The sequence below is a fragment of the Portunus trituberculatus genome, chromosome 19 (genome assembly GCF_017591435.1).
Source record: "Portunus trituberculatus isolate SZX2019 chromosome 19, ASM1759143v1, whole genome shotgun sequence".
Taxonomy (NCBI): domain Eukaryota; kingdom Metazoa; phylum Arthropoda; class Malacostraca; order Decapoda; family Portunidae; genus Portunus; species Portunus trituberculatus.
In genome coordinates this window covers 5,205,697-5,218,818 of record NC_059273.1, presented here as the reverse complement: position 1 = coordinate 5,218,818, position 13,122 = coordinate 5,205,697, and the positions used below count along the sequence as shown (strand labels likewise).

Here is a 13,122-nt window from a genome sequence, read left to right as displayed (position 1 = left end):
GTGCAATCTAATCACTACAGTGGCTGATTCTCTCTTTTGTCACAGTGATCATTTGAAAACCATGTTATGTTCATTTTAAGTTTATTAATATCTCCAGTTGGGTAATGATACTACAGATTTTGTGATAAAATTATATGAGTTTAGTACTACCTTTGTAGCCTCTCCTTACTCGGATCACGTTAGTAACGTGTGTAATAGAATATTGTGGATATCAGGAATCATTAACATGAGTAAGTAAAACTAATAGGCAGACAACTTTTATATAGGCATAAAGAAACTTGGTGTGTGTCACTACTTGTCTTGCCACTGCTGTATGTAGCCGCCATGTGTATTATGTTCACACACTGGTCATTAGTCATGCACACATCAACAAGTCTACCTGAGTCTAAACCCAGACTTCACTGCATCAGGCCTGAATTGATCAGTCAGGGAGAATAAAGGAATCTCATTGGACTGGAGAAAAAGGTTTAACAAAATTAACACTCAGCCATGTAGCTATATTGTATAAACTGCAAAGTCTGATGACCATTCCCTTTGTAAAATTTCCAAGAATGACTTAGAAGTCATACATGACTTCTAACAGTTACTGAGTAACTGTTTTCAGTAAGATTATTTTTCAGTTTGCCCTTAGCAGATTTTTTGAAAGGTACATTTTTATACTGTACAAAATTGTAGTTCTTGTTGATGTGTACATAATATTGTTTATAAACAAAAGTACAACAATACAAAAACATTGAGTTGTGCATGATGACATGTGTATGATGTAGTTGTGAGCCACATGGCTTAACATGAGTGTGCTTTACAGTTTCAACAATATATTCACAACATTAAGCTCATTCCATCTAATTACAACTTATTACATTTTCATACAGAATTATTCAAATCTTAATTCTTAGAATTTTATTTGTATGTCTGATTTACCTCGTTTTGTTTAATTTTTTTATTCTTTTATTCTTTGGTTTATTTTTTATTTTCAATAAATGAAAGTTTATTTATTTAAATGACTAATTCAAGTTGCTCACACAGTGTTCATTAATTCACTCACACAACAGTGCTTCATTGACAGCCTCAGCCTCATAATCACTCATAATCAACAAGCACTTATATTCCCTCACTGCTTTCAGAACTTCCCCTCACATTACTCAAGGAAACTTCTGAACAAATACTTGTCCCAGAAGACCAGACAGACATCCTACAGATAGGTTGGTTTCCTGAGTGCTTACCAGGCATTCGGTACAGTTACTGTGACGAGTTACATAGCAAATATTAATCAGCGAATACATTTATACTTAAAACAGAGATTGATAATAAATATAATAAATACTGGCAAATGTCAAATGCATCATGAGGGTATAGAACTAATTTGTTTCCTACTGCAGTGTAAATTTCTGTAAAATCCGTCAGGCCTCAGCTGTGACCCATAGTATGAATGCCATCTCCACATGCTGCAGAATATTTATGATGATCTTCTCTAGTAATTTTTCTATTTAGTCAGCTGCTGTAAGGATAATCACTTCACTCCAGGTGACTATATATATATATATATATATATATATATATATATATATATATATATATATATATATATATATATATATATATATATATATATATATATATATATATATGCTCTTGCAATTAAAGAAAAAGTTTTCAAGTTGATATGTTTAGTTGACATTTGCTGGTATGAAAAACATCTCATAATTATCTTGCAGTATTCCACAATTTATCTTGAACCTCATTTTATTATATCAATATTCAACAGCATTTTAAAACATTGAATTACAGTAAACAGTTAGAATAGCTTTTAGTTAATTGGATCCTCTGATAGTGTGAAGAAACAGTCTTACCTAATACTCACTCCATGACTGTGACACCATCCACAGCCCCCCAGCCCATATCCACTCAGGCTCAGGCCAGCGAGGAGGAGACCAGAGTCACACACAAGGCTGAGGTCACACAGGTGCACACAGGTAACACATCCCACCTCACCCACAGAAATCTCAGTGTTCCGTTGAGCCACAAACAAGACTGGGTCATCATTCAAAACAGTTTCACAAAACTGAGTCATTTATTAGAGACATGATGCAAGACAGTGACTGGATAAACCAGCACTGACCAAAACAAAGATTTTCCTACAAAATGGACATGATGTATCCTTAAGATATATGTGAAAGGGAAGATAACCTTAACAGTTTTAATAAGCAGATCTTATATACTGTAATTGCTTTTCACAATGCTAAAATCTCTTATTAACAGTTATTTTTATTTTGAGCTCTGCATTATGTATTTTGATAATCCTTTATTTTCAGCGTGCTGTCATCATCATTTAAATTATTTTCAGTATTGTTTTATTTTATTTTCCAATGTTGTTTTTATTTCCTTTATTTTTCTTATACTATGAAATATCAATTAATGATCAAAATCACATGATAAACATGGATGCTAACAAACTTACTATTCATATTTCCAGTTTGTTACACTTTCTTTGTGATGGATATAATGTTTAATCATGAGGGTTTTTTTCTGATGCATCTACTGTATGGTTGCAGAATTGTGTGTGCCTGGCTTTAAATCCTTGATCCACTTGGCTACTGACAACCAGATAGACCTGGAAACTGTTGAGCTAAAGCCTGTTGAGAAAGCATCTTTTGCTAAAGACATTGCAAAATTAAGTTTTCACCTCAAGAAAGGAGTGCAAGTTAATGAACTGATGACGATGATCAAGGAGAATGAATTTGTGTCCCTGAAGCAGCCACAGAACCAGGCCAAGCTCTTGGAGGTGGCAGATCGCCTTGGCCATGCCACTGTCCACAAGGTGTTGGTCCAGGAGGCTGCAGACCGCTGTGATGATAAGATTGGCCTGAAGTCTGTGATTCGCACCATTCAGCGAGGCAAGGAGTCCATGGAACAGGCAATTATGGACACTGCCAGGGAGTTTGGGCCATCCTCTGAACCCGTCAAAGAGATGGCTGCTGTTGGCTACCTCTTGCAAGAAGGAGTGAAGTGTGATGAGGTACTCACCCTTGTGGAGTCTGGTCTCTTACCAAACCTGAAGACACCCCAGGCCCAAGTGCCATTCACATCCATGGTGGTTGACAAGGGACATATTGGATCCATTTGTGAGGTGTTGGTGGAGGAGTGTGTGAAGGAGGTTCGACGGCCAAAGACAAAGGCTGAGGTTGCTCGTATGACTGAGGTTAAGGAAATGCTTAAGAAGGCTAAAGCTGAAACAGTGGATGTGAAGAGTAAGTTGCTTTTAATTTTTACTTTGATTATCCAAACTTTTTTCCTTCTGTTTGTTTCTTCATACCCTTTTCTTCTGTTTTGCTTCAAATTTGGTAGCTGTTGAAATGGAATGTGTCATGAAATCACTTTCTGTCAACCTCTTGACTTCTGGTCCTCCTGACAAATTTCAGTCACAAAATTAATATAGATCACAAAATGCTTTTGTTCTTTGATTTTGTCATCAGTTGGTTTATCAATGAATCTCAACATTCTGTTTCCTCAGAATTTACTTTAAGTGACAAATTATCATAACTTTTATTGGCAACACAGCTGAAAATGTATCTGAAAACTAATAGAAACAAAAATATTATGTATAATTTTGCAATTTCAAGAATCATGATACAGATATTTATAGAAAACAATAAGGAAAATTGTTTATTAGTGTGAACAAGTTAGATCCTTCATCATCATACAGCAAGTGGTTGAGAGAAAGATTAGTGTTCAGATTAAAAGTATATTCATCAATTATTATATTTATTGGAGAATTCAGATTTTAATTTGAAAACATAACATATTCAGGTAACAATTTTTTTTAGTTTTTCCATCAAAATAATGCACATGGCAGTTATTCCATTCATGCTTTTTTTTTTTTTTTTATTATTTTGGCACATTTGTACTATCACATGCTCCCTTCCCTACCAAGCATTCACATCTGAGATGGTCCCTGGTGTGAAGGCTTATGTTCGCATGGCTCAGGAGGAAAGTGTCAGCATTGAAGAGGTGGTTCAGAAGTCCAAGCTGGAACCCAAAATGAAGGAAGAGATGGCCAAGATTGGCATGATGGTGAAGCACGGTGTGATGGCTCAGGATGTGCTCACCCTCATGGAAACTGGCGAATTCCCTCAGCTCATGAGAGAGGAGGCTCAGGCAGAGCTCATGACAGTGGTTGAAGATTTTGGTTTCCGAGCAATCATTAACCAGGTTGTCCTGGAGCAGGTGCAGCAAGCCATGCAGAAGACTGGCCAGGCTCTGGGAACTAAATCTTTCATGCGCATGATGGAGAAAGCCAAAGTAAATATTGAGGAAATCCTTACAGAAAAGTTCCCTAAGGAGCTTGTAACAGATTTACAGGAGCCAGTATCCAAGGAAATGGCCAAAGTTAGTGTGATGCTTAAGGAAGGTGTCCAAACACAAGAGATCATGTCTATGATAGAGGCTGGGGAACTGCCCAGCTTGAAGCTTCCTGATGCCCAGATGCCTCTTGTCAACATGGTGGGGCAGGAGGGACACACTGCCTTGGTCTGCCAAGTTCTGATTGAGGACTGTGTCAGTAACATCATTCAAGGTGATGCGCTGGGAATTTTCTGTATTCTTCCATACCCAGCACATATAGAATGCAACCATAGTCTCCCGTTGTGAAGCAATGTTTAGAATGAGATGCTGTGTACATGTCCAAGCATTTATGTGTTGTTACTAATTCTTTATCTTAAAACTAACATATTTTAGAAGTCAAGTAAGTAACTGACACATTATTACCTAAACTACCTGCTGCATTTCTGCTGTTCCTAAAATACCTTCTTGCTGCAATTCAAGACCTGAGAGACTGCAGTATTTGTAACATTTCTCACCTGATACACAGAGCTTTGCATCTAATAAGCTTTTTTTTTTCCTCATGGTATAATAACCTAATTCTATTAATCTTTTCTTCTTCAATTTCTATCTAAACCAAAACTGTATTTTTTTGTGTAGTTGATTGATATTCATATAATGCTACTTTGATAATTAGATTACTAATAACAATGTAATTTTGTTCTTATGTAATTTGATAATTAATGGTACTTCTTTTTTATGTATTTATGTTTATCAATTGCTATCAAACTTATTATTTGCAACAATGACTTAATTTACAAGTAACCATTATATTTTTTAATAAACAAAATATTTATTTAAAATGAGTGTAATAACATTTGCTCACAGTAACTAATAGAATATCTCATCCCAGAAGAGAGAGTTTGTAATGGTATGACTTGGTACCATTCAGTGGGGTTTCACATGTAATGTGATGTTTGGGTATTAACACATTTATATTTTTTCAGAGCTCCCCAAGGTAGACAAGGCAACCATCTCATCTGTAGAGTCCCTCGAGTCGGCCACCGAGACTCAGGTTGAAGTTAAAGGTGAGTTGTGGTTGTGCTTGATCATTTTCATTTTCAGCATCAGGTATTTGAAACATGAGTGCATTGTATGGTGTATTTTTTTACCAGCCTAAGGTTGATATATTTTGCACAGGTATTGTTTAACACCTTTGTACAGCTTCTACATCTGTGTTTAATTCAAATACCAGCCAGGCTACAGTGGGGTTTATTTGAACCCTGTGCACACACTGATGTGCAGCATTTGGATGAAAGTAGGATTAATTCATTGATTGTGTATTAATTTATTTATTATTATATTATTTTTGGGGAGATGTGTATTGCTTTGTAGACAAAAGTAGAACTGATGAAGTGAGCTTATCTGTTTTGTGTGCATGTCTTTAGGAAACACATTTGTAGATAGGTACAATGATTTTTCTCACTAATGTACTAAATATATTTATAGTTGCATTTTCTTAAGTAACTTGGCATGATTTGAAATTTGTATTTGTAGACAAAAGTATAATGTTGCGCTAACGAATAATTTCCCTGCTATTTCCATTAAAACAATATTTTCCAGTATGAATCATGAAATTACCAACAGGAATTGTCTTCAACTAAGAATTATCACAGACTGTGCAAATGGCAAGGAGAAATATACCTGAACTTGATCTCGTTGTGTTTATGCATTTAGTAATTCCATGTTATGTCCTGAACAGTAACCTCCGGGTGTTGCTCTGAGCCGACCTAACCCACCCATCCCTGACCGCTCAGCCCATCCCTGTGTGTGTGTGTGTGTGTGTTGTGTGTCACACCTGCTGCCATTACGTAGCTCCTCACCCACCTCATCTCAGTAGCTGGCCTGCTGTACTGTGTTGTTACCTGTTCATCTTAGAATGCACCACTAGTAGGAAATGTATCAAGTTTGTATCATAGAAAGTGTTTGAAAAAGGAGATGTGATCGTATTTATGTATCAAAAGTTAAATCATGCAACCTTTAAATGATACTGTATCCAGACCAGACTTGATATATTGCTCAAATTAAAATTTTCATTATGTTATATTTTGCTATGAGCTCATTGATGCTGCTGTCTTCATAATAACTATTTCACCAAGTTTGATTCTGACATTCAGTATTGCTATCTAACACTATGGAATGTTTGCTCATTGTGACTTGTGTATATATATATATATATATATATATATATATATATATATATATATATATATATATATATATATATATATATATATATATATATATATATAGATAGATAGATAGATAGATAGATAGATAGATAGATAGATAGATAGACACAAGTCACAATGAGCAAACATTCCATAGTGTTAGATAGCAAAACTGATCAGTATTGCTATCTAACATTATGGAATGTTTGCTCATTGTGACTTGTATCTATATATATATATATATATATATATATATATATATATATATATATATATATATATATATATATATATATATATATATATATCTTTATTTTGCTTTTCATGAGCAAATATACCTATTGGTGTTTGTTGTCAGTATCAAATGGCAAAACAAGATTTAGTGAAATTGTTAGCCTAAAATAGCTGACTCAACAAGCTCCCTGTATGTCATTCATTGTTTCTGCCATGAATTGCAATCACTGGTCAGTGTAAAAGAATAGTTTTTAACATGTTTATGCAGGACATGAACAAACTGGTTCCTCCTTATCTGGTAGATTCCCAGCTGGTGGAGTTTATACTCATTTCTGTTGTGTTTGGTGCTTTTCGTATGATTTTGTCTAATTTGCTGACAGTATGCACAGAAGCCTTGAGACTTGACAGATGCCAAGCAGATCAGAAGAATTAAGATTGAGAGAAAATGGTAAACACAATAGAAATGAGGATGATAATTATTTTTGTCCATGGCTATACATACAAGTGCTGCATTTTTTTTTCTCTCTCTCTCTCTCTCTCCTCCTCCTCCTCCTCCTCCTCCTCCTCTTCTTCCTCCTCCTCCTCCTCCTCCTCCTCCTCCTCCTCCTCCTCCTCCTCCTCCTCCTCCTCCTCCTCCTCCTCCTCCTCCTCCTCCTCCTCCTCCTCCTCCTCCTCTTCAATACTATACTGAAAATTGTAAACACAAATAAGAATGTGACACTGTTGTCCTTGCACTTTAACTCTGTGTTTGCAAGGTAATTCATGACCAGTATATTACTACATCTGTATATTTGCAAAATGATTGATGCATCTGTAAGAAATATTTAAACATTGATATAGAAGAGAAGATTTTGCAGTGAACAGATGCCTTCACTGATGTTTGTATTTTGAATGTAATGTAAAAAATCTTTCAAGACAGTTGTTGTGCAGTATGTTGGTTTCTATCTCAGGAATACCACTTAGTTAGCTGTTTGTGAATGTGTGTAGCTCTTGTCACGAAACAGTTTGGAGCCTCATTTTGTTTTTGAAGTTGTTGATGTTTCCAGTAAACTATCAACACATTATACCATGAAAGCATCTAGGAGCAACCATATTTCTTAGTTTTCCTTTTTGTGTTTATTATAAATCCAACAAAAATTTAGCATTGTCAGTTTCCACTTAGTATATTATTTCATCATTGCTTAAAGAATAGCTTGAGGAATTGCAATTTTGAATGTTACATAAAATATCTTGGCAGTAATATGTATTTTGAACCTAAATTATGCATAAATAGATCAGCATTAAAGAAAGAAAACTTAATAATTTGTCTCTTGTCTCGGGCTTTCCATTAAGAAGTGAATGGCATAGTATATGTCATACTGGTCTGTTGCAATTTTCTGGAGAGATTACAGAATACTTGTTTACAATTACAAATAGAATGAAAGAGGACCAACTGTATCTGACATAACTTAAGGCTTCCCGTAGTGCTGAGCCTTGCCGCATGGACTCCTGGTGTTGCATGTGTTTGAGCTTCACCCGTGTGTTGCTGGTTGTGTTTCATATTTCATTAATGTTTTGTCTCGGTAGTGTCATGATGGTTTCCTTTTCCAATTACCAGATTGTTGTGTATTTTTTGTATGTGATTTATTTTACAAGGAACACAATTTTTTTATAGATATTTTATTATAGATTATGATTCCAATAAAAGAACTAAAAACTTAAAATTTACTTCAATTATGCACATCAGAAAAAGGTAAGTTTCCCAAACAAAATAACATTATTCATTTCAGGATTTTTGATTTGCAGGTCAAGATGTTGTGGTGAGTGTTATTTTGTTGCCATAAATGGATTCTAGATTTAAAGTCCAAGCAGTAGATGTAGCTACTGTACAGTTTGCATCCATGTATTGTGTAACAGTACTTAGGTTACTATGTTTAGTTTAATATATTATGTATTTTGTAAATACATAATGTCTGATGTAATGAAAAAATGTGTAGCACACAGGAAAGTGCATTTTAATCCCTAATTTTCTATTTTAGGAAACCATAATCTTCAACTTTTATTTCAGCCAAGAAAACGAGGAAAATCAGGAAGGCGATTGAAACTACTGAAGGTTGGCATCGAGAATTTGGTTAACGTTGATATACATAACCTTGAAACATGGTGAACTTTCGCTATGTATTAATTGGTATATTAACCACACCAGATACACTCTTCCCTGCAGCTTCATCCTGTGGTGACACAGAATGCACCATAACTTTATAACTGTTGGCACTGCTGGTAAACACATCTAAAGAATGCATCATAACATGTAACTGTTGTGCTGTGGTCAACAGTACACCTTAACTGCCATGACGCTTTCCAAACACCAGCCTTTCTCCTAGAGGCTCTGCATCATTTGTCACCTTAACATTCTCAATTTCCAGACAGCATAACTATTCTGACAACTGAACATGTAATCAAAATTTCTCGGCCATACACATAATGCTTTATTAACAAGCTATTACTGTTGGCAAATGATTTTTACATAAATCATGCAAAATATTTTTTGTGATGGTATTTGTTTGAAACTTTGAGCCACTCCTTAACCAGGCAGCTATTCAAAGTAATTTTTGTAACCATCTGCTGACATTCTCATGGTTTTAAACTATAACATTAATGAAACTAATTTTAACCCTAATTTTAATTGAGAATAGATAAAATATATATGTATATATGCATTCACTTATGCACAAACTTGCTATCAGAACATTTTCTTTAATTTTGAAGAATTTTTGACATTACTTTTAGTCATCACTTGTGATTGCTTTCAGTAAAGAGTAAAGTTTTTTGAGCAAGCAATTATATCAAGTCTATATCTAGAGTAACTATCTTTGGTTGTCCATATGAAAGGAAAATTTAAGCAATACTCATCATTCATATGCATGCATGTACAATTCTACACACACACACACACACACACACACACACACACACACACACACACACACACACACACACACACACACACACACACACACACACATATACATACATACATACTCATTCAGTCACACATGGTCATATTCATACAACTGTATACAACTGCGCGCACACTTTTCTTGCACTGCTCTCCTGTCACCTTCGTAACCCATTTTGGATTTCAGCTGGTTTGGCTTCTGCATTGTGTACAAATTGCGGTCATATATTTTGAATGAAAGAGTTATTTGTATATGTGTACATAAGAATGCCACATAAGAAAATTGTGATAACATGGAAAGTGAAAACATTCTGAAACAAGCAAGAAAAAGGCTTGATAATAAGTGAAAAGCACCAGAAAATACAGAAAACATTTAAGAAACATATGTCAAGATTTTTGTTATATTTCCCATTACTTTTTTGCAGCTTCTTACACTGACTGCCATGGTGTTGCCGTGTGCATTGCTCATCAGCTCTTACTCTTCACTAAAGTGTCAAGGTGTTCCCAGTGGCAAGCTGAGGTTCACCACTGTGACAGAAAGCCTCCCTGGATGAGCTGAGCACTCCTAATGCACCACTTACCACACTCTCATAACAATAACCTTGGAAGTAGCCTTCGTCCCTGCTAGTACAGTTATCTGTGGAGGAAGTGTTACCTGATTAAATGTATCTGACAATCTTAAATCAGTGAGACAGCTGCACTTCCTCACACAGATATTTGTGGAGCTTAGCATGGGCAGGATGATTCTTGGGTTACACATTGCAACTTACATTGTATATTGTATTTCATATCCAATTTGCCAGACTCACACACTTACATTGCCCCAAATGCCAACTCTTTATGAAATTGTGATAAATATTTTCACACTTATATTTTGGCTACAGCAACTTAACCTTACAAAGCCCTTACAAATTATGTATATATCTGTAAACCACTGCTAATACACACTGTACTGTGAACCACCTACCCCAATACAGTAGTAACGTTCCCAGTGACATCATGTTTGTGTTGTCCATGTGAAGTTGTCACTCTGGTCCATACATCTCCTATACAAGGTGGCCTCAGGCACAGCACTGCTCATTTGATTTAATTACATCTTATTACTTTAATAATATTTATTTTGCTGTCTACGCAGCATTCTTTCTTTCAATAATACAAGCAACTAACTTAAACAGCATTAGCATAAGTGATGTTTAAACAAATTTACAGCTCTCTGCTGCTCTAACTAATCATTATTATTACTGTTATTATTTGTTTTACTTTTGTTTCCTTTATTTTATCTATTTTTGTGGGACATAAAATTTTCTTTTCTGTACAATTTCACCATCAGTTCATTCAAAAGTTAATACTGATTATTGCTGCAGTATGGCTGAAGCCAACAAAAAGCAAAAAAGAATCTCATTTCATTTCCAATGGAGGAAAAGTATCTTTTTATATCTATTACTTTTGATTTCCCATTTTATGTCAACAATCAGCATATAAAAATATTTTCCCATGGCAAGAATAATAAAATAAAAATATTTATATATGACAAAGGTCAGCATATATGAAATAAATAAAATAATTTTATGAATAAAATAAAGAACCAACCTTCTTGAAGACACAGACAAACATTTGTATTCATGAGTGGGGTTGGTATTTTCTTCTCTCTAAAATCTTTGAGACATTTCTCTTGTTGCTTTTTAATCTGCAGGCTTTGAAAAAGAACTTGCTAAATTACAGAGGAAGTTGCTCATCCCATAATGGTTAGGGTCACTGCAAAGTGAAAGTTAATGCTACAGATCAAAAGTATTGTTAAGAATGTGAAAATTAAATTAAATAGAATATAGTGTAGTTATTCTTGTACCAGCATTTTTGATGAGCAGCTGGGTCTTAAAAAGACTTGAAGTCCTGCCAGACAATAACATACTTCATCTTATAACTTGTTATAAAGTCAAAACCAAGTAGTTTTGTGTTGCCTGGATTCTATCATAAGAACTTCATAACATGCTTTCGTAAAGTTAACTAAAGACAATTATTATTCAAGGAAATACTGGAATGAACTGATAAGGAAAAATTGTAAGATAAAACATGAAAGCTTTTTGTTATTGGTTTGAATTTTGTCCCTAAAGTGTTTTTTTTTTTTCTTTTTATTATTCATTTTGAATCTAGATATAAATAAAGGTGGCATAATGTAAATAAGAAGTTCCTTCAAGTAAATCATGCAATTGTAATTCTTCTAAATAAGGATGTTGAAACCTAAATCAAAATGAATTCTCAATAATTTGGTGATGACCAACACCAGTGTTACCTAATATACCATAACAAAGAATGCGTAATTCAACAACCAGGACACAAACATCACAAGAAAGTAAATCTACCAGCTGTGTCTGAGGCCAAACCAGCGGATCCTCTTCGCTAACCTCCATCATCGGTACAGGCAAGTAATAGATGACTCTCTTCCAGGTCTTTTCCTCACTGGGCACTGATCCTCTTGTCTATACTGTCATTACTCTGCTCCTGATCCCTTCCTCACATGATCCTACTTCTGTTAAGCTTCCCTGCATTCACCACATGGGAAAGAGGCACATCATTACAGAGAGGGAAGGATTGCTATGCATCCATTACATACACACAGCAAGAGTTAGAGAAACATTGTTCATTGTCTGAATTTCCTTTTCTGTCACTTCAAAGGACAGTTGAAACACCATGAACCTTTTATCTTATCCACTGTGTAGTTGATGTTTGATAGTCACTGAAAGATAGAGTATGAATGAAGATCTGAAACAGTCGGAATAAAATTTAGGCAATTGCAATACAATTCTAATGATGCCAAGTTAATAGTTATAGCATGATGCACATTTTTCTAATTCTTGGATCTATATTCAGTTTTTTTTATAAATTAAAACTGATGTTAAAGAAAAGAACAACAGATCCCTTGAGTTTTTATTTTATCAATGACGTGTGTCTTGAAATTCATACAAAACCATGGAGGAGGTAAAAAAAAGAGGAAATCACATCAGTAGAGTTCAAGTTTCTTAGTGAATTATATGAAATCCAGTACGTATATGAATAATTTTTCCTTACACATGGCTTTGGAATTCGGTGAAGGATGCAAATATTTTCCAATCTATTTTGATAACCAACCATCATCATTTGAAAACATTGCATTTCACTTTGCTCATACAAGACAATAATGCCATTTCAACATTTTTTTGCTTTCTTTTTCACCTCTTGACCGTGGCTGTTATTTTTACATAGACTCTTTCTGTTTGTGTTATTCACCGAAATGTAAGACATTCATTTATTCATAAGACACCTCAGTCTAGTAAGCCAACAGCTGCTATGTAACAAACTCCAACTAGATTCAATGAAGATGATATAGTTCTTATTATCTGTGCATGTCAAAGAGGTTACATCATT

General features: G+C 34.7%; 1 protein-coding gene across 1 annotated transcript in view; it reads left to right on the top strand.

Annotated features, from left to right (window-relative positions):
* The window catches only part of LOC123506322 (titin-like), a 170,244-nt gene that overhangs the window by 115,500 nt on the left and 41,622 nt on the right, over window positions 1-13,122 (top strand). The window contains 6 exon segments of the mRNA XM_045258289.1: window positions 1,125-1,202; window positions 1,887-1,973; window positions 2,553-3,248; window positions 3,932-4,573; window positions 5,325-5,405; window positions 8,830-8,874. Coding sequence (XP_045114224.1) covers window positions 1,125-1,202; window positions 1,887-1,973; window positions 2,553-3,248; window positions 3,932-4,573; window positions 5,325-5,405; window positions 8,830-8,874 — 1,629 coding nt within the window.